Source organism: Epinephelus lanceolatus, chromosome 2, assembly GCF_041903045.1.
Source record: "Epinephelus lanceolatus isolate andai-2023 chromosome 2, ASM4190304v1, whole genome shotgun sequence".
Taxonomy (NCBI): domain Eukaryota; kingdom Metazoa; phylum Chordata; class Actinopteri; order Perciformes; family Serranidae; genus Epinephelus; species Epinephelus lanceolatus.
In genome coordinates, this window is record NC_135735.1 from 6301967 (window position 1) to 6322498 (window position 20532).

Genomic DNA, 20532 nt, shown 5'->3' on the forward strand with positions numbered 1-20532 from the left:
CTTATCTCATCAGCGTTCACATTTTCTTTCCTCTGTCATCTCCTTTCTTTTTCCATTCTCTTTTTTCTGCCCCATTCTCCCTAACATCTCTCTTTTGTTTTCTTTCCTTCTTGATCTTATGTTTCCTCTCAAGCTCTTACTTCTCTTCTCTTTTATACCCGTATTTCCCTTTTTCCCACTTTTCTTTCTTGTTGTCTTTTGCCTGGTACTTTTTTCTGTTGCTCTAACAAAGCAACACACTGACTTACACCGATCAGCCGCAACATTAAAACCACTGAGAAGTGAAGTGAATAACATCGATCACCTTGTTACAATGCAATCTTCTGCCGGGAAACCTTCGGTACTGGAATTCATGTGGATGCCAATTGACACGCATCACCCAAACACCATTTCAGACCAAGTGCCCCCTGTCATAGCAACCCTAACCCCCCGGAAGAACAACGTGTCATTGCACTTTGCAAAAACTGCTCAGGAATGGACCAAGGAGTGCTGAAGGTGTTGATATGGCCTCCGAAATCCCCAGATCTTAATCTGATTAAGCATCCATGGCACATGCTGGTACCCCACCTCGCAACCTACAGGACTCAATGAATCCGCCTCCAACTTCCTGGTGCCACACACCACAGAAGGTCCTGTTTCCTTACTTTGACAGGTCAGAGGCCCAACTGTGGTTCAGACTCAGCTCTGATCTGTTGACGCAGGACACAAGACCTCTGGGGTGCTGGCATGTCCCACAGATGCTCTCTTGGGTTGGGATCTGGGGGATTTAGAGGCCAGGTTGACACCTTGAGCTTTTCGTCACATTCCTTGGGCCATTCCTGAGCAGTGTTTGCTGTGTGGCATGGCACATTGTCCTGCTGGGGGGCACTGCCATCAGAGAGTGACATTGCCATGAGGGGGTGTTTTGGTCTGCAGCAATTTTTGGTGCATGTCAGGTGGCATCCACATAAATGCCAGGACATAAATGCCACATAAATGCCAGGACCCAAGGTTTCCCACCTGTGGGTGAAAAATGAAGTATACTTGGAAAAAGTTTGTCTGTGTGATTGATAAGTAGAAGCAATTTGGGGGATTTGTGGATGGGCAACTTGCCCAACCATGAAGAGAACTACAGTCTTGCCCAGGGCAAGACTCTAATTAATAACTGTAAGCAACAAGATGACACCCAGAGACCGGCCTTTTGTAATGGGAGATTAAAGCATCTGTGTTGCAGCAGTTCAATGAGCTTCATCCACCTGCTTCATCGGTCGCCCAGAGGAATTGCTCTGTGTGTCCTGAGTGTGTCTTTGGAGCACTGTCAGAGAGTTGTTAATCCGCTGTATCTGCTCTGTTTGTCCTCAGATATTGATGAGTGTGCCACCCAGATGCATTACTGCCAGTCCAACACGGTGTGTGTCAACCTGCCCGGCAGCCATCGCTGTGACTGTCTGCCAGGCTTCATCAGAGTGGACGAATACTCCTGCACTGGTACGTCTGCTGCATGCAAACACACTACTGACACATCAGATCTTAGTGCATAATGACACACACATACACACATCAGCCATTAGAATAATCATCATAACATTAGTGGTAGTCGTTATTTTCAAATTCTTTCAAATTTTTAATCAAGGGGAGCTTATCTACGTGGGGTTGTTTGACAAAAACATAATAACGTTACACATTGGAATATCTCTTTAAATTGACCTGAACTGTTAATGTTCAGAAAAACTATGTGAACAACATTGGATGCTTTAAATTGTCCCACTTACTGAAACCCTGTGAAATTAAACTGCTCTTGCCTTAAAGAGGCCCGTGGCATCTTGGATCACTGCACAGTTGTTCTGCTGTTTGACTGGTTTTGGCAACTGCGACTGAACTGACTGGGAGAGAAAATGAGCACAGACTGCTAGTTTTTGAGCTTATTTGGGCGTAATATGTGAAAATATCAGTCTAGTTTAATATGTGTGATGGCTCTGTAGCCTGTTGGGCAGTGGCTAATGAGCTGGAAGTTTTCTCTTAATCAACAGGGAATGTGCTTATTGGTGGTCGAACTATAGCCCTCTCACTCCCACATTAGTGGGATTCTGGGGATAATGACTGAAATATCTACACAAATATTGCATGGGTTGGCATTAAAATGTAGTACAGATATTCATGACTTTTTATTTACCACCAGCAGCAACAGCACGTATTGGATGAATTTCATTGGAATTTGTTGCAGATGTTCATGCTCCGCCGTGGAGTTTGATGGTCCCTGAACTTTTTACCTAATGCCATCATCATGTCTTAATCTCAATCCATCAGACAGTCAGACATCACCACACTTGCAGACTTAAAGGGCTTGCTCCCGGGAAGTCCTAAAGTGCTTAAGGCTCACCAAATCCACAATTCATCAAGTCCAAAAGGTGCCTCAAGCAGATTTTCTGCGGACTTGTAGAGAAAAGACTTTGCTTGGAGAACATCCCACAGTTCTCAGTGATATGGTTGTTATGATTTATTAATTAGTCATCAATTATCTGTAACCGCTTATCTTGTTTAGAGTCGCTAAAGGGGGCTAGAGCATATCCCAGCTGACAGTGCGTGAGAGGCAGGGTGTTCCCAGATAGGTCCCCAGACTATCACAGGGCTAACACCTAGAGACAGACAACCATTCACACTCACATTCACACCTCTGGGTAACTTAAAGTCCCCAATTACTTCACACAGAAAGGCCCTTGTTTTTAATTTTTGTCATGTACGTGATGTAGAAAAGTTTGATAATGAACATACAGAACATGTAGGGGCTGAGTAATTTGGGTTTCTTTGAATCTGCAAAGTCAGAAGAGTGAAGGTCGTTTTTTGTCTGACTACGATGCACGTCCTCAATTGAAGGTTTAATTTGAACGTAGTATAATATGATTTAAAGGTCTAGTGTGTAGGATTTAGTGACATGTAGCGGTGAGATTGCAGAACTGAAACTTCTCCCATCTTCCAAGTGTGTAGAACTACGATGGCTGACGCGAAAATGCAAATGGCTCTATTTAGAGCCAGTATTTGGTTTCTGTTCTGGGCTACTGTCGAACTACATAGACGGGGGACCCTCAATGTATATAGATATAAACGGGTCATTCTAAGTTAACGAAAACACAACAATTCTTATCAGGTGATTTTAAACTAATGAAAACATAGTTATGAATATTATATACCATTTTTGCCAATAGATGCCCATTAATCCTACATATAAGACCTTTAATATGAATATAATACTGAGTTTGGCAGCTCATGTAAAGGAAAAGTTTTACTGCATATTCTGACCTCTAATAGCTACCATCTAAAGCTGCAAACCATGTACATATAATTAAGATAAAACTTACCCCAAGGGAATTTGTTAAAATTCAGCCTAAGCTGCCAAAATCAATGTTTTTAACTGTTTCAAAAAATACTTTGACATAAGTTACAGGGTCAGTTCATATCCATGGAGTCACTTGAAGCAAGTCTCATAGCATATCTCATCCCCGACACCCTCGCAGACTCGAGCAGGACTTGGGGGGGTCCGGAGGAGGCACATTTAGATTTAGCCACTGTCTTTGTGAGCATGTTAGTATGCTGATGTTAGTATTTAGCTCAAAGCACCACTGTGTCTAAGAACAGCCCCACAGAGCAACGATCCTGGCTGTTGACTCTTCAGTTACGGCAAACAGGAAATTAAACTGTCTTTCATCACTATGAAAATAGTGCTGCCGTAGTTATGGCAATTCTCATGTAAACAACCTTGAAAAATAAATCTTGCACTTGAATAGATATTCTTATTTTCTACCTTTTCATATAAGAAAAGTCCAGAGGTCAATCATTCTGAAATGTACCTTGTCTCCTCTCTTTTTTAGTTTACCTCAAAATGACCTTGGTTGCAGTTTCTATACTTGCTCTTGTGCAATAACGATAGCTTTCAACCAGCGGCCACACTGCTCTGCAACTGTATCTTTAGTTATCTAAAATTAAAGCATGCAGTAAAATCAGTGCAAACTGATTTATACCTCAGGGGCTGTCTTTTTAAAGGTTGGGAAAATCAGCACGTATGATCGAACATGAACGGGTGATTGCAGCTTTTCAGTTATTTAATGGCTTGTCTGCAGTTTAGCTCTACCTTCTCGGCGTCAGGGCAAAGTATGGAAACAGTTTCACCAACATATTCACCTACTTTTGTAAATACAGTTCATATGTTCTGTCTAAGTTTATCTCTGCCCGAGCCATTTCTCAACATACAGTACAGTGACACCTGTTCTGGTTTACAGTGTTTTTTCTTGGGAATGGTTTAGAGCCATGTATTTTTTTGAGAGTGAATAGGATGTGCTTGGTTGCTGCTCAGTGTTTCTCCGGAGAAATGTTCTTTAATTAGCTCGGAGTTGGCAGTCACGCAGGGACAGGGATCCATAGACAATCAATCTATTTTGCAGCTTGTAAACTGTCCTGGCTGCTGACTGGGAGCCCTAGGAGCCTGCTCTACATCTGCTGGGAGAGATAAATCCTCTCTCTGTCTCCTTTTCCCTCTCCCTCTGCTTCTCCTTCAGCCCCTTCTCGAGGGTTTCAGATCCTCTGCATGAATGTAATACAGAGTTAGGGCTCGCGGCGCAGGGAGGCGACCACTCATCTTTCACAACGCTAACACGATTGCACATTAGCTTCTGTAATTGGTGCGTTGTGCTGAAATCTGTATTGTTATTCTTCATTGTGTCTGGATCTGGAAGGGCTTCTGGTAATGATATTGTTGCTGCATTGAGCAGGACACACACAGACATAGCAGAGACTTGTCTCTGGTTTCTCTGGTTTCTTGTTCTATTGAGTTATTAGCGAGGAGAAAGTTAACTCAGGAAGTCCAGTAGCTTCTCTGATTAGGCTGGAATGAATATAATTAATCATAATAGAAGGAATGCATTGATGTCACTTTGTTATGTGACTTCATCTCCTCATACCAGTGATTGACCTGCTATGGCTGCTGTGAGATCCATACGCAGTACCAAACATTGAGTGCTCTGTGGATGCTGAAATGCGGCCAGATATTGATTTTCCTGACAGATATATGCTTTATATAGGGAGGGGTACGTAATGCTACCTTAAACAGAGCCTGAAGGCATGCTGTAGTTGCTTGATCCTATTATACCCCTTTAACATCCATCCACTTTTGAGGTTTGTCTGTCTAAATTCGAACAAATGGTCTGTTGTTGATTGATCGTATCATCAATCAACAACAGGTGCATAAAAGAATAACTCAATAAGTCATCCTTACTTGAATATATATGTTTATTACAACTCAAATCTGATCAGTGAAGCTTTTGGCAAAGCTAACATTACATTCACTCAGCCTTACACAGTGTATCCCACACTTGTGGCGGACTCAGGCTGTCTCAGGGACAGGGGCGAACAAACAAGAGCACTGACATGCAGAAAGTTTTATAACGTTTAGGGCAGCATATATGGCATTATATCATATTTAAGCAATTTTAAGGCCATCTTATGATTCACTTTATGTTTTCTCTACTGAGTGGGCATCCAAACTGGAACTTTTGCTGCTTTTTTTTTTTCAAACGTGGGGGTACCTCCTGTCATTTTCATGGTACTAGCAGTCTAAGCAGTCTGTTCTACATCCATATTACAAGCATCCTAGTTTGTCGCATCTTGCAATCACGACATCTTCAGAGGATTACATACATAAATAGTGCTTTGTCATTACCTGTTTCATTAAGAAAACGGGATGCTTGGTTGGCTGTGGTGGAAAAAGCACTCATATCTTCTAAAAGGTAAACTTGTAAAGTTAATGATGCCAAATGGGTAAGGACTGCCCATTGTTCCAACGGCTCATGATTCTTAAGCCCAGATAGTCTGAGAGATATACCACTGGACCGAAAGACCATTTGTCCGACAGCGTGGTATGCACCAAAGGACAGTTTCTCTGAAAATATGCTACATGCACTCCCAAGCAGAAGTACATGGCTAATTATTATGTAGAGTGACATCACTGGACCTTTCTACCATGGCAAAGGCATGGCCCGCCCTTCTCTGCTGCTGACTGGCTAGTACTCGTTGCCTTTACTTGTTGGGTTGATTGGATTTAGGCATGAGGAGATTGGTTAGGGTAAGAATATCATCGTAAACCAATCTGAGGCAGAGAGGGGCGAGCTATGCCATTGCCATCGTAGAAGGTTTGATGACATCGTTCTGCATCAAAATTAATGATGTGCCTCTCTTGTGAAGAGTGTGTAGTGTTTTCTGGGAACAATGTGCATTTGTTGTCAGGATAACAGGCTGTCTGTGTACAAATGACCCTTTGGTCCAATGGGACATATTTTGGACTATCGGGTAAAGGCGGGGGGAAAAATCGATACAGCACAGAATCGCAATATCTTATTGTCACACAGTGCAAAGTTTTGTATGTAAAATCTTGATCTGCAAAGTAAACAGTAACTATAGCTATAAATGAAGTGGAATAAAAAGTTCAGTGTTTCCCTAGTGCAGTTGTATTAAAAAGCATAAACTACTACTTAAAAAATAAAGTAATTTTCAAATAGTAATTGTCAAAGCCCTGTGGGAATTGTAACCTCACATTACATTTCCTTTCTTTAGCCTTTGTTAGTCTGTAAAAACGTCTGCTGTTTGTACACAACAGCTCTTTACAGTTCTAGAGGGATGGTTCGTGTGTTTTAGTTTTGAACTAAAAGACAAGGACACACGGTGCAGGCTCTAGCTGTTTCATGTCTGCCACTCAGAGTGGGGTGACCATGTGTGACATGGCATATGTGTCCTCAGTGAGTCGTAAAGATGTCACCTGAATCGTTAAAATCAAGCAGAGTAGAGATGAAACGCAGGGACTGCAGCAGGACTGTGTTTGATGACAATCACTAGCGCCACTGTTTGTGTTAGGACAATGTGTTTGTTCCTCCCTTTTAGCTTCAGGCCAGTTTGTGTGTGTACTGTACAGTATGCGTGTCTCTGTGGGCATCAGACAGCTCTTGGCCCTCGTCCACCCACAAACTTACCTTACATCACTGTAGGCACTATACGGCCTACAAATTTACCCTCAATATTGCAGTCTGAGCAGCTCCTTCCTTGGAGGAATAAAATGTCACCTATTGCGGCTTCGACACGACACATCATGTATCACCTTTTTCATTGGACACTCTCAGCCTCATCTCTCTCTGTCTCTCCTGCCTGGCGGAGGAGCCTGTCCTTTGTGAAGACAGCTCCCTGTAAACAATAGGAGGCTGTGGTAATTGTGGTTCCACTTGATTTCACCTCTGTGGAAGCAGCCACGCAGCTCTGGGGAAACGGGATGGACAGAGGGAAGAGGAGAGATGGCAGGAAGTGTGAGGTTCCGTATCTCCCCTTCTCAAAATGCCACAGAGCTGTCGTCACATCCAAGTTTGTGTAGCCCAAATCAGTTCACAGTTCACTGTTCCAGATAGCACTTGGTGTTCCCATTTAAAGGACACGTGATGTGAAACTGATCATGTGTACATACTGAGTTTTGAAGAATGGAAAATGTTTACTGGCCATTTAGTGAATACACATAGACAGATATTTATTTTCAGAATCAAATGTGAATTTTGTGTGATGTATTGGTGTTGGGCTTAGACTCCAGTTTGCTTAAGTGTAGATGATACCAGTGTTTACCCTCAGTCTTTATGGTGCAGTGCAAGCAGAACACAAGGGATTTCCCCTGTGGAAGGTCATTATGATCTCTGACTTCATGTGTTGGTGGATAATAGTTGTCTGCCATAGGTAATTGTGGGAATGGTTGTCCGACTCCCACTGTGTGCTTATCTTATGATCTCTTGGTTTTAGAGGAATTGTTCTCTACATTAAGCAGGCGCTGATAAGGCTCACAGTTACAGATTAAACCGCTGGAATGAGAGTCTTAAGGTCCTTCCTTCCTCTCGGCTCCGTCCTGTAAATAAACTCCGACAGCAGGTTCAGGTCAGGCCTGGAGATAAAGTGTAGTGTAACCATTTTAAAATGAATTCCTCATCTCTTAGAAGCTGTAGCTTTACACGCATTATGACTGGGTGAAGACATTGAAACTCTAATAGATTAAAGAGCTCAGTGACTGCCGCGCCGCAGCTTTTATACTCTCAGTGGACTCAAGACACTGTAGTGTAAGAACTTTTACAATCTGAACACTTTATTGTCGGCCAGTATTACTGGCTGATAGTAGTTTATCACAGACATATTAATATTGGCTGATTGTTGGCAGATGTTTCAGTACTCTCATCAAAAAAAAGGCCACATAAGTCGACTGTGCAAACAGTTTATCATGACCAGTATTTATGTTTATTATATATAACTACGTAATTATTATGGGGGCAGAGGGGGAAGTGAGTTGATGTAGTATAAAAAGGGACATAGTCTGAGTGATGTTGTATAAACATCAAAGAAGTCCCTGGGGCGGGGTTCAGCAGCCTTTATTATCCAAAGAGCCATTTTTGGCCAGATTTGATCCAGATCTGTCTGGAGCCACAATACACATTTGTACCTCATAGTACCAACAACAACAAAGCCTGTTTAATTTATATTAGCCTCTAAACATTCCTAATAGGTCTACAGGGGTATTCATTAATATGTTTTCCAACAAAGTAGCTACTATGCGGCGGGCTATTTTTGATTATTTGCAGCATTAGTGGTGAAAGTACACTAACCCGCACACTCACTATAAAATTCTATGTTTTTCTATTTTATGATATTTTTATATTTTCTTTTTTGGATTTGGAATCAATAGCTAGCCTCACTAAGGAGACACAAGACTCGCCATCGCTATTGAAATTTTAGGAAAAGGCCCCAGGCCATAGACGTATGACGCACATAATTGACGAGATGTTAAAAAAAAGCTAAAAATTAATTCAGTGCAGCAGCCACACATTTATACAGCTGAAAAATGTAAGAATTGCTTTTTGTCATAGTCACGGGGTGCCACTGGAGAAGGGTTAAAGAATCACGTGTGGCTCCTGGGCGGCAGGTTGCCTCCCTTGCCCTAGAGGGTGGGCAGGAGGGGTGATGAATGGGTGAAACATGCACAGGACTTTCACACAGTAGACCGGTGTTTGTGTCCGAAGTCAAACCTAACCAAGGAGTTTTATAACATAACTGTGAGTGTTTCATAACATTAACAATGTGTTTAAAACTGCCACTGTAAGGACAGTATTATATATGGTTTTGAGGACAGTCATATATGTCGTTTTGAAAATCAGTGGTATTGTATTTTGGGCTGAATTTTTTATCTGTTGATGACTGTTATTTTTTAAATTAAATATTATTTTTTTGTTTGAGCGAAACTGAGCTCTTGTCAGCGAGCAGTTTCATATAATAACTTAATACTCACTACTTATAGAGATGTGGAAGTTTAAACTCTGGTAGGAATGATATTGATTAAGGCAAAGGGGGCAAGCCTCCAACAGCTCTCAAAACTTTACCTTAACGTAAATCACCTCAATCACCAGCTAATAAACTATTGTTTACTGTCATCCTATATTTCTAACTGTCATAATGGATCGTAAAGTTAATTGTCCAACTATGGGCGACCCGATAGCTGAGTGGTTGGGGCGCATACCACATGTGGTTGGATCCTTTGCTGCATGTCATTTCCCTTCACATTTCCTGTCCCTCAATTACTCAGTTACTTTGTATATAATCTTAATAACATAACTGATGTAAAGTCTTCAAGTCTACAAGAAAAGAACTGTCAGTAATTATAGGATTTATTTTTTTACTTTTATTGATTTAAAAATCACATAAATCAAGCTCTAATTAATATAATTAGTCTGCTCACCCACGGCTCTTTATTGTTCCTTCAGCTGACATAAACACATGGTGGTATTTTAACTGTATTGATTGAGCTAAGCAGATTTAAGTGTTTGCTTTCAGACGACTAATCCTTCATTTAGACAGCAGCCACGTTACACGCTGCTGCCTTTCATCCTCTAATGTATATATATATATATATATATTCCTCCTCTATCCTCGCCTGCCCTCTACGGATCAATACTTGACTCTTTTGATTTTCTGATCAACCTGCCATTCATAGACAATATGCTCAGATTCTGTGGTATGGCTGACCAATAGAAGCTGCCATCAATTTCATGCATCACCTGCTACATATATTCCCCCAAAATTCCAACAGTGGCAAAAGCTGCATCCCCCCCAAGACACATTATATGTTTAATGAAAATTTAATCAAATCCAATTCCAATTATACATGTAATGAATGTGGAGCTCAGGTGTGACGAGTCTGGAAACCTTGGCAACCCCCCCTGTATACATTAACTCTTCAAAAATGGAGGTCACGCTGTCAGGCTGGCCCGGCACCAGCCAATTTAATAAGCCCATCAAACACAGTTTGGGAAGGACTTGGATAAATTTTCCTTAGTCCTCACTTTCATCCATTTGTAATTGGCTCTGAGAAGCTGGTGTTTATATTTAGCTCCCCCATAAAGGTTTGATGTAAGGAGTGTTTCTTCCTGCTCGGCAGCAGACTGTACATCCAGAGTGATGTCTCCCCTCACGTTACACTGTTTTCCTGTATGCTTTGTCTCTTCCTCAGTGATGCATTGTCTTTCTGTTCCCTTGGCTGAATACACAGAGTTGTGTAGAATAATAATGCACAACACCTATGGGATGGTTGTTTACTGACAGAGCACATTAATGCAACATGCTTTCATTATTGTGAATTGCTGCCTAAGCATCTTTATTGCCTTGAGCTGTATATTTCATTGGGTAGTAAATGCATTACCTCGCAGGCTCTGTGCTGCTGCTGCTACACAGTGAGGACATGGACTGGGTGGTCAGAATGCTTTACAGCAAACTGAGCTAATGCCACTAAAGAAGCAGCTGTCAGTCATGATGTAAATGAAATGTTTGCAGCACTTTGAAGCACTTGTGTGTTAAAGTGCTAAAGGTCTTTACTGCTTCATGTTAAAAATAACCTGTAACACACCTCAGCAGCTGTTCAGATATCTCCTCTAATGGCACCTCTCCTGCTTCCCTGCCCCATTTTATTGCGAAATGTGCTTATTTACCATGCTACTCCTCATAAAGGTCCCATTACATGTCGATATGCGTGCTTTGATGCATGGGTATATCGTAATACACTTTGGTATAAGATGTTACATAAATGTAGTCTGTTTACTATTTTAAAATGTCAAAATGACTCACTGTTTAATTTTGGGCAGTATAATCACAGCATTGGCTTGTTGCTGCCACCCACCATTTCCTCCTGTACAATACCCCATACCTTCATAAAAAAATGTATCTCTATGGTTAAAGTGGGTGTAATTAATGTTCATCTGCATACACTCCCCACCACGATGACACAGACCTTGTGGAAAATCGGCAAAGTATCCTTTAACAGTGGTCCCCCTAGCACATTCAGTGCCCTGGGCGAGCCTTTACTGAATAGTGTGTGAACGCTTCACGATGTAAATCAATGCAATCTCCTTGAGCTGTTCGTTGTGGCCACCGGCTGCTTACAGATAATAATAACTAGCTCTCCTCCTGCCAGTTTCAACACAGATTTGTTAGTTTTATTTCCCGTCTCTCCACATCCACTCCTCTCAGTAATGTAGTGGTAGTTGAGTGGGCACCAGAGTTTTCACTGCCCTTTAAGGTTAAGAAAAGACTGTGTTCATGGTTGAATGAAATAAAACCAACTGATGGTGGAAGAAAGGATGTGAATCCCTCTTCATTCATTTCAAACTCAGACAACCTTGCGCAATCATCTATCCTCGTAAGGATGTAAATACATATTACTTAGCATTCTATTTTTGAGACTTGTGGAAATTTTCCATTGAAATTTCACAACATGTGGACAGAAGAATTTCTTATCCATGTAGAAATTGTCAAACTGGTTTGATAACCAAGCAAGCCAAACACCAGACCGGTATGCAGAATGTTACCAGTGTTGCACTAAGGGCTGCCCCCTAATGGTTGACCAAACGTTAGTCGACCAGAAAGGTCATTAGTTGGCAAGATTTCATTGTTCACTTAGTCGCAGAAAAACTAAAAACAAAAACAAATGTCAAACTCTATAAGGAGCTATGCCTTGTCAAAATAAATCCAAACCTATATGACTGGACCATGTGGGAATTTAATTTGAAAGGACAGACACAGGAAGAGTCCACACTCAGCAGTCAGACAGGAGTCAGGTTAATTTCCAGGGCTGGTACCTGCGGTTATTCCACAGGCTAGTTTATAACATGTCGGGCAGGAAATCCAAAGTGTGGGATCATTTTGAGAAGGTGAAGGACGAACCCAAGGTGATATGTAAACTCATCTTCATTGGTCGACTACAAACATGACGTATCATCTGAAACATGGAAGTAGCTACATGCCCATTAGCCCACAGCGTCATTAATAGGCGGCTCGCTCAGTGTGTGACGTGCGCTTGTAGATAAAATATAGGCCTATATTAATGAAGTTTCATTAGTACGGTTTGTATTTCTCTGTAATGTAGCACAGTGTTAACAATGTTACTGATACTATTCTTTCTCACACCTTCAACTCAAACTATTGTGTTGCCCCGCCCAAAGTATATCATTTAGTAATTAAATGAATATCATAAACATGCAGGCGACTAGTCAACTTATGGCCCTGAATGATGGCTATTGGTCGACTAAGAAAATTCATAGTTGGGGGCAGCCCTAGTTGCACGGAACTCAGCAGCTGCCTCCGAGTAGAACATAATGAGACTGTTTCTGCGAACAAGTGTTCTTCTATTGTCTATTGTCTTGCATCACGTAACATCAGAGCTCTCAGTCCGCATGGAATCTATGAAATATGCACTTCTTATTTTATGTCGATAAACCACACATCTGTCACCTGTGTGGTCAAGATCATACTGCAGACATAAGCACTGCAGCAATAGGTGAGCCTACTTGCTGTCTTCCTATGTTTGTAACGTTACTTTTTAAACAGAAAGCACAAGTTTTATATTGTGATATTTACTGGAAATGACATACAACACAGCCAACAGCAAGTAGCCTAGCTTGTTATTAGCAACTTTTAGCTCCCTTGTGATCTCCCTCCAGCCAGCTGCCACTTTACTTCGGCTTTTGTAGTGAAATAAGAAGGTATCATGTAGATAATTCCTCAATTCAACTTCATCAATCAGCTGTTCCTCGTCCACTGTGGCGCTGTCACAGGGAGTGACAGAAATAAATAGAAACAGGGCACCCGACAAAGGTTCAACTCACAACTGCAGCGCTTCTTCACTCGTTAGGACAGTTAGGACACCTCTTTCATCGGGTTCAAATCCAAAATGTTGTCATATTGGTGCAGCTTTAGTTTTCTTGAGAGACTAACTCTGCCATGGCTCATCCAGTCACCCAAAAACACGAGAACTTTCTAGTAAACAAACACAACGTGCACCGCTCACCCCCTTCCTCCCTCTACTGAAATGTGATCTCCTTCACGTTGCTGGTGCTCGGCTCTGCAGTAAATTGTGGTTGGACTGTCAGACACTACTGGCTCTGTTAGTCCATTTAAAAGCACAATATTATGTTAATAAGGTTGTCATATTGTTTACTATTGATGCAATACAAGTTGAATATAGCGCTGTGAGACCGCCAGCACAGGCCACTTTTTAATTTGCCAGAACCTTTTTTGTGATGACATAAATCATACTGTAAAAAATACGTGATGAAGGAAAACAGAGGTGCATTTAACATTATATAAAAGCTGATAAAGAGGCAGTATTTGAAAGTCACCAGAATACATAATAAATCCACACTGCCCTATGCAAGGAGCCCTTTAAGCCTTGTTTTGTCTTAATAAAATCTTAATAATGAAATTATTTCTGAGCACACACATGACTTGCATGCAGTAGTATCGAGAAACAGCTGTCTAAAGTGGAATTAATTGACTGCAGGGTCAAAATAAAATTGCCTCTTGAACTCCGTGTGGATTACTGCAGGAAATTCAGAATTTTTCTCGGAACTGATTTTATGGAAATCCATGTCCTCCAGGCTAAATGCTATGACAGGCGATCAATATTTTTCCCCCTGTGACACGGAACACATCTCTGCCGAGTTCACATCACGTCAAGGTGAGCAGCAAGGCCGAGGCAGAAAGTGAGCATGACGACTTTGCGTTGGCACAGAAAAAAAGAATATATAGACGGAAAAAATCCTGCTGTGCTCTGTTCTTTTTTATGAGCTTGTCACTGGTCATTAAATTTGACATTACTGAAGTGTTCTGCTGCGCGTTATTGAATGAGACGATTGTGAGAGCTAAAGAGATGAGGACATGTTTTAGAAATTTATTATGCAAAGTAAAAGTGAATCATGAGGTGTTGGTTTTATTCATAGATCTCATAATAAACACAGAGTCCATCTCTTTTGTCAAGTTTTAGAGAGGTTCTGAACGCTGAACAAAAAGAACAGAAGACAGATGAAATATGAGAAAAGTAATGCTGGCAGACATCATTTATGTGACATGAACAACATTGACTTTGGTTAGGTTTCTTTGTGACAGGAAAAACATAATGTGAATTGACGTCACCAGTACAGTTTGAGTTAAATATGGGTAAAAGATGAGAACGCAACAGGAAACCAAAAGACAAGTATAAATAGGCATCACACAAAAAGGATTTAAAAATATGCCGCAGTATTTACTGGCTAGAAGAGAGATGGTTGGTTTAGAGAGAGTTTAAAGCTCAGGACAGATGACACTCATTCAGCTGACTGGGCCACAGCAACACACTTGGAGGGTTCCCCCCCAGAAAAGTCTTAGGTCAGGTGGCAAGTACCTCTTGACATGGCTGGTAACCTGATACGAGCCAGCGTGGGCTGACGGACAAGTGTCAACAATGCAGCTAAGTTAAATTTGAATGTCTTCTATGTGTAAAAAGAAGCATTTGGTCTCATATGCATATGTAATATGATGCAGATTTGGTGTGTTTTCATGAGTGATTGAAACAGGGGGCAAACAAGATTTTGCATATGGCCCCTAAAAAGCTAGAAACGGCCCCGCTGGCTGGTGTGTCCACTGGACAAGATGCAGCTGTCATGGGGACAGGAGCACCATGTTGCCAAGGACAAAATGTGATGGAGAGATGTCATTGCAGTCTTGTGTCCCATAGGGGGCGAAGAGGGATACGTAACGTACGATTTGAGCTTTTGGGGAGTTTTGACTGCTCATAGTTAGCATTACTGACAGCTCACTCACTGTCAATGCAAATGTCGGCTGCTGACTCATTAACTGTAACGTTCCTGTTAACATCAAACAGTCTAACATTAGCTAACTGATAATGTTAACATTAATGCTAATGAGATTATCTCACTGACTTGGGTTGAATTCCCTATTAGCTGCATCTGTCATGAGGTCAGAGGCTTGGGGCTGAGTTGGGGCACACAAATTTTCCGCTATCTTTATGAACGTAGCTTAGCTCCCTAGACTGTATCAATAATGGACAAGCTACTGGATGTCACCCATTGGGTTGGACTGCCGTTTTAAAGCCTCTAGTTTGGCATTTCAGCTGTCGCCACCTTGGTTTTTTGGAACCAGATATTTGACTGTTATTTTAAGGCAGCAATACTTGTGCAGCGCTGAGTCCAAGAGTAATTTCCCTACATGGACAAAGTATATTGTATCGTATTGCACTGCACTTGGACCAGGACCTCCTGTGGAGGAATGAGGGGTAGATCTGACTTACAGGCTGTACAACTGGTATAGCAATGACGCCTTGCAGACATCCTGTCAATCAAGTGGCCCTGCCCTTAAATACGCTCATCTTTGGGCTTTAATAAAATTTAAGCAAGTGGGATATGAAATGAGTTTGCCCTGCCTACAATTGTCATGAATTTTGAAATTTGTTACCGAGACCAAAAATGTTTTTCGTACCAGACTGCAAGCGGGATTATTTATGCTGTAAAGTTGTGCTCTTTAACATGGGGGTCTATGGGGATGTACTCTGTTTTGGAGCCAGCCTCAAGTGGCCATTCGATGAACTGCAGTTTTTGGCACTTCCACACTGGCTTCATTTCACAGCCTTGGAGGTTGCCACTTGCTTAGCTCACATACCTCACAAAAAGTCTCCCATCAGAATCAAATCTGCCCATTCAGTAAGGTCCCTATGAGTATTTAAAACCACTTTCCTTCATCTGTCTTGATGCGATTAGTTTGCACACTGTACACAAAGCTGACACAAACACTCTACAAGATGTCATAATTTATTAGTTTTATCATCCACACTTCAACACAGATTACATTGAATTTCACTCTAAGTCAGAGCTACTTGAGGGAGACCATTAATATATTTACATTTGAAGGCATTTAGCTGCCTGTCTTATCCACTGTGGAAAAAAGAAACAGTCCAGGAAGCTTAAACTCCAAGATTGTTAGCATGAAGGGCAAAGAGGAGTAAAGAGCCATAAATCAGACAGCAGTGGAAAAGGATGTGACACAGAGAAAGTTTGGTAAAGATATAAAATGTTTTAAAGTAGATACTGCAAATGTAAGACATCACTGCCTTCCAGAATGATACACATGACCATGTTCTGATCTCAACTTTGTCAGTGCCTTCCAAAAACTGTGACGAATGACTGTTGATTTATGTGAAGGCAACTTAAACCAACTGGCAAAGGTTAGGGAAAGATACTCACTGTGGCGTAAATAAAACATTGACTCTTGTAAGAGATAGGATGGAAATGACCCACGCTGTCGTTTTTCTGCCACTCTCAAAAGACTGCTTTTTATCTCCATTTCATTACTGTTGTGTATTCATAAAATCAGCACTTTTAACTTACTTCTCAATGAGGCTGTGTCAGAATCACTCTCTAATGTTGTGTTACAGCCTTTAGCCTCGGTCAGTAAAGGAAATGGATGATAGTTACGCTTGAGGTACCAGTCAGGTCAGCAGAAGGCCTGAAAGAGGCCTCGAGGTCAGGCTACTTGACCTTTGTTTTGAACACACTCCATCTGTGGTCTCCCAGTTGTGGTGTACAGCTGTCCAGATAAGGGTGCTTAGCCAGCTCTGTTACCATAGCTCCGAAGGTTAAGGGGATGGGAGATTGCCCTGTGCCCCAGGCTCAACAGACGAGTGCCTCTTTTTGATACGTGCAGTTTGTTAGAGACAGTTGAAGTGATTTAGAGCGAGCCAGGTGCACATGCTTGTTGTTTAGCGTTAGTAACCAATAGAAACACCACAAAGCTGTAGATCAGGACAGAATAACCTTATTGAGGAACTTGCAAGGGAATACTGTTTGGGTTAAAATGAAGAACTGGATAAGGACACCCTCAGAATCTCTGGACGGCACTCACAGTGTTACACTCTGTACGTTGAGCTGTGATTCTCCTTGATCAAGTCTTCATTAAGTACGGTGTGTGATCCATCAAAGTCTCCTGAAGTCTTCTTCAGCTATTAAATCATCAGCTCTGAGAATTCATGAACACCACTTTGTGCACTGACCTTGCTTTCTGACAGCAGTGGAAGAAATACTCAGATCACAATATAAAAATTAGTGCTGCTCCCGATAAAGAACTTTTCTAGTTGACCAATTGTCGTCATTTAGGGCCATTAGTCAACTAGTCGCCCACATGTTTACAATTTTAATTTAATCATCAAATTATATATTTTGGGCAGGGCAGCACAATGGTTTGAGTTCAAGGTCTGAGAACGAATAGTATAAGTAACATCGTTGTTGCTAATGACGCTGTCAGCAAAGCAGTAATGATTGTGCTAAGTGGCTAATGGACATGTAGCTACTTCCATGTTTCAGATGATACGTCATGTTTGTAGTCGACCAATGAAGATGAGTTTACATATCACCTTGAGTTCGTCATTCACCGTCTCAAAATGATCCCACACTTTGGATTTCCTGCCAGACATGTTTAACCGCAGGTACCAGCCCTGGAAATTAGGGGCTGTACACATGCTGAGTCTTTAATTGCCTGGAAAACGTGAGGTCAGGTGCAGGGCACTGCTCTTATTGCCTATTTTTTGCTAAGCAACCTTAACAAGCACCATATAGCCTATTTACCTGAAATCCTGAGTGCAGAGCTGATCTTCTCCCAGGAGCTGTTTATAAGTGTGTAGGCCTATCAGCTGTGGGACAGATGTAAAGCTCTGGGCAGCCCTCCACTAACATGACCAACTTTTCCATGTTTATCAGACTGAATATTTACAGAAGAAGGGAAAGATATCTGTCGGCTGTGATTGGTTTGTAACCTGACTCCTGTCTGACTGCTGAGCGTGGCCTCTTCCTGTGTCTGTCCTTTCAAATTAAAGTCCCACATGGTCCAGTCACATAGGTTTTGATTTATTTTGACAGTTTCACGTTCTTGCCAACTGATGACCTTTTTGGTCGATTAATGTTTGGTCGGCTATTAGGGGGCAGCCCTAATTAAAGAACTTTAATACAAGTAAAGGTCCTGCGTGCAAAATATTACTTAAAGTAGAAGTACACGAGTATTGTTGGCAAAACATGCGGTAAAGTGGCACTTGTGACTGATTGTTAATACTGATGCATTAATATGCAAGCATTATTTAACTGTTGTAGCTGGTTGCAGAGCATGTGAGCGGAGTGGGTGAAAATTTCCGCTCCTCGCTCGCAGACCTGTCACTTTGCGCCGCTCGTCCGCTCCACTTGGTTCTGTGCATTCTTTGCTCCGCTCCATCATAAATTTTATCCCGCTCCACTCGCTCACCACTCCGCTCAAAAAAACTGCGTCATACTACCCTAACCTCTAATCTTCTATTCACAAATAAAACAGGGTCTGCCCATTTTTCCGACATCCCATTGTTCCGACCATATTAAACCCATTGTTCCGAAGTCCCGTTGTTCCGAAATCATCATGATGCCCTGTGGTTAAGGTCTGGTTAGGTTTAGGCACAAAAACCACTTGGTTAGGGTCAGGAAAAGATCATGGTGTGGGTTAAAATGAAAAAGAAAGTGACAAACACATAAGCCGTGAGCCTGCTTCACCTCAAGCCTTTCCCAGCTGACCCAGAGCCGGTCGCGGCGCACCATCAAGGCAGAAATACGCCCGCCGGGAGCCAATCGGCACGTCAGAGAGCTCCCCACACAGCCTGGACCCCAGAGCTAATAACAGGAGGTTATGGTGTTTCACTCTCTCCTCTCTATTACACTTGTATCTCGACCAGTAGCCTACTTTTGTTATGTTGCTGATCCTCTATGGTACACAAATACAGTATAGCCTAGTATGATCACATATCGGAACAACGGGACGTTGGACTAATGAGAGGTCAGAACAATGAGAGGTCGGAACAATACTACGGCACCAATAAAACATGAGCTTGGTAGATTCTCCCCTCTCCCCGCAGTTAGGGACCGTTCTCCAAGGTATCACTGCTTCTCTTCTCAGTTTCTTTTCTGAAGTACACAGTAAACTCCATAGTTTTGAAAGAAAATAGTGTGGGTGTGTGCAGGTGCAAAGATGCATTCTGGGTGGGGCATGAGCGACCGGAGCAAAATTGGAGCGAGAGATAAGGCTCCGCTCCACCTTTTAAAAAAAAATAGCCGCTAAGTTAGTTTTAACTCCTTTATATACATATGGGTAGTCTAATCCTGTGGTTCCCACTTGTAAGTGTCACAAGTTAAATCTGAGGGGCCCTACTGTCTGACACTACTACACGCTGCTGTTTTGTAAGGAGTCACTCATCGGAAAAGTTTGGAAACCACTGCTTTAATATTTAACAATGTATTTTGGTTTATAAGCTTCCATACTCTATATTTTATTAGCTCTCTGCTGTTGGTGGTAAAATCTTCAACTGCAAAGGAACTACAGGTGTCAAATAAATATGGTGGAGTAAAAATTACAATATTTCCCTTGAAGATTTAGTGCAGTAGAGTTGTAACACAGCAGAAATAAAGTGGCAAGCAGCTCAAAATTGTACTTAAGTACATACGTGAGTACACACACTTAGCCACTGCAGCTTCCTGACATTTTGTTTTCGTGTTAAATTCAGACTGAACATGAAGTGAATGTTACAGGCAGCATGATTTACACAAAGTCAGTGTGAAGAGGCGAGTGGACACCGATCATTAGCTCTAGGCAGTGCAGATGGAGGCCAGCCCTTGCCCGTGCATTGTAAGTGTCTCCGCTTGAGCAGAAAATTAGCATTTTTCCAGAGGCTTTATGACACACCTACAGAAACAAAAAGCAAAAGGAGAGGAACTGGAGGAAAAAAAACAACTAGCAATATTAGCGAGACAGAAAATAAGCCATTTGTGTAAATAAAGTAAACAAAGCAAGGCAAATAATCTTTGTGTAGTTGAAGTGTACTTTTCTGCAGTGGATTTACTGCTCATAACACTAATAAATCTATAGGGAACAGTAAATGACTGAATAGAGGAGTGGTTTCAGACAGCCCATCTTTCTGAGAAATATATTATTCTACCCAGTAATTCAGTCATCACTCTGATCCTCCCATTACCCTGCGGCCTGCGGTGTGTTTGCAGCGCAGAAGCCTGACTGCGCCGCTGTCCGTGGTCCTGAAGATCAGTCATTACACATCATTAGCCCGGCACTTCAGGGGGTCACCTCAACATGTCCAGGCCTGACACCGCATCA

General features: G+C 41.8%; 1 protein-coding gene across 1 annotated transcript in view; it reads left to right on the top strand.

The window, feature by feature from the left end:
* Positions 1-20532, top strand: part of LOC117259899 (protein kinase C-binding protein NELL1-like) — a 465849-nt gene that overhangs the window by 324343 nt on the left and 120974 nt on the right. Inside the window, exon 13 of the mRNA XM_033631687.2 lies at positions 1342-1467. Within this exon, the coding sequence (XP_033487578.2) occupies positions 1342-1467 (126 nt within the window). The remainder of the gene's footprint in view (positions 1-1341; positions 1468-20532) is intronic.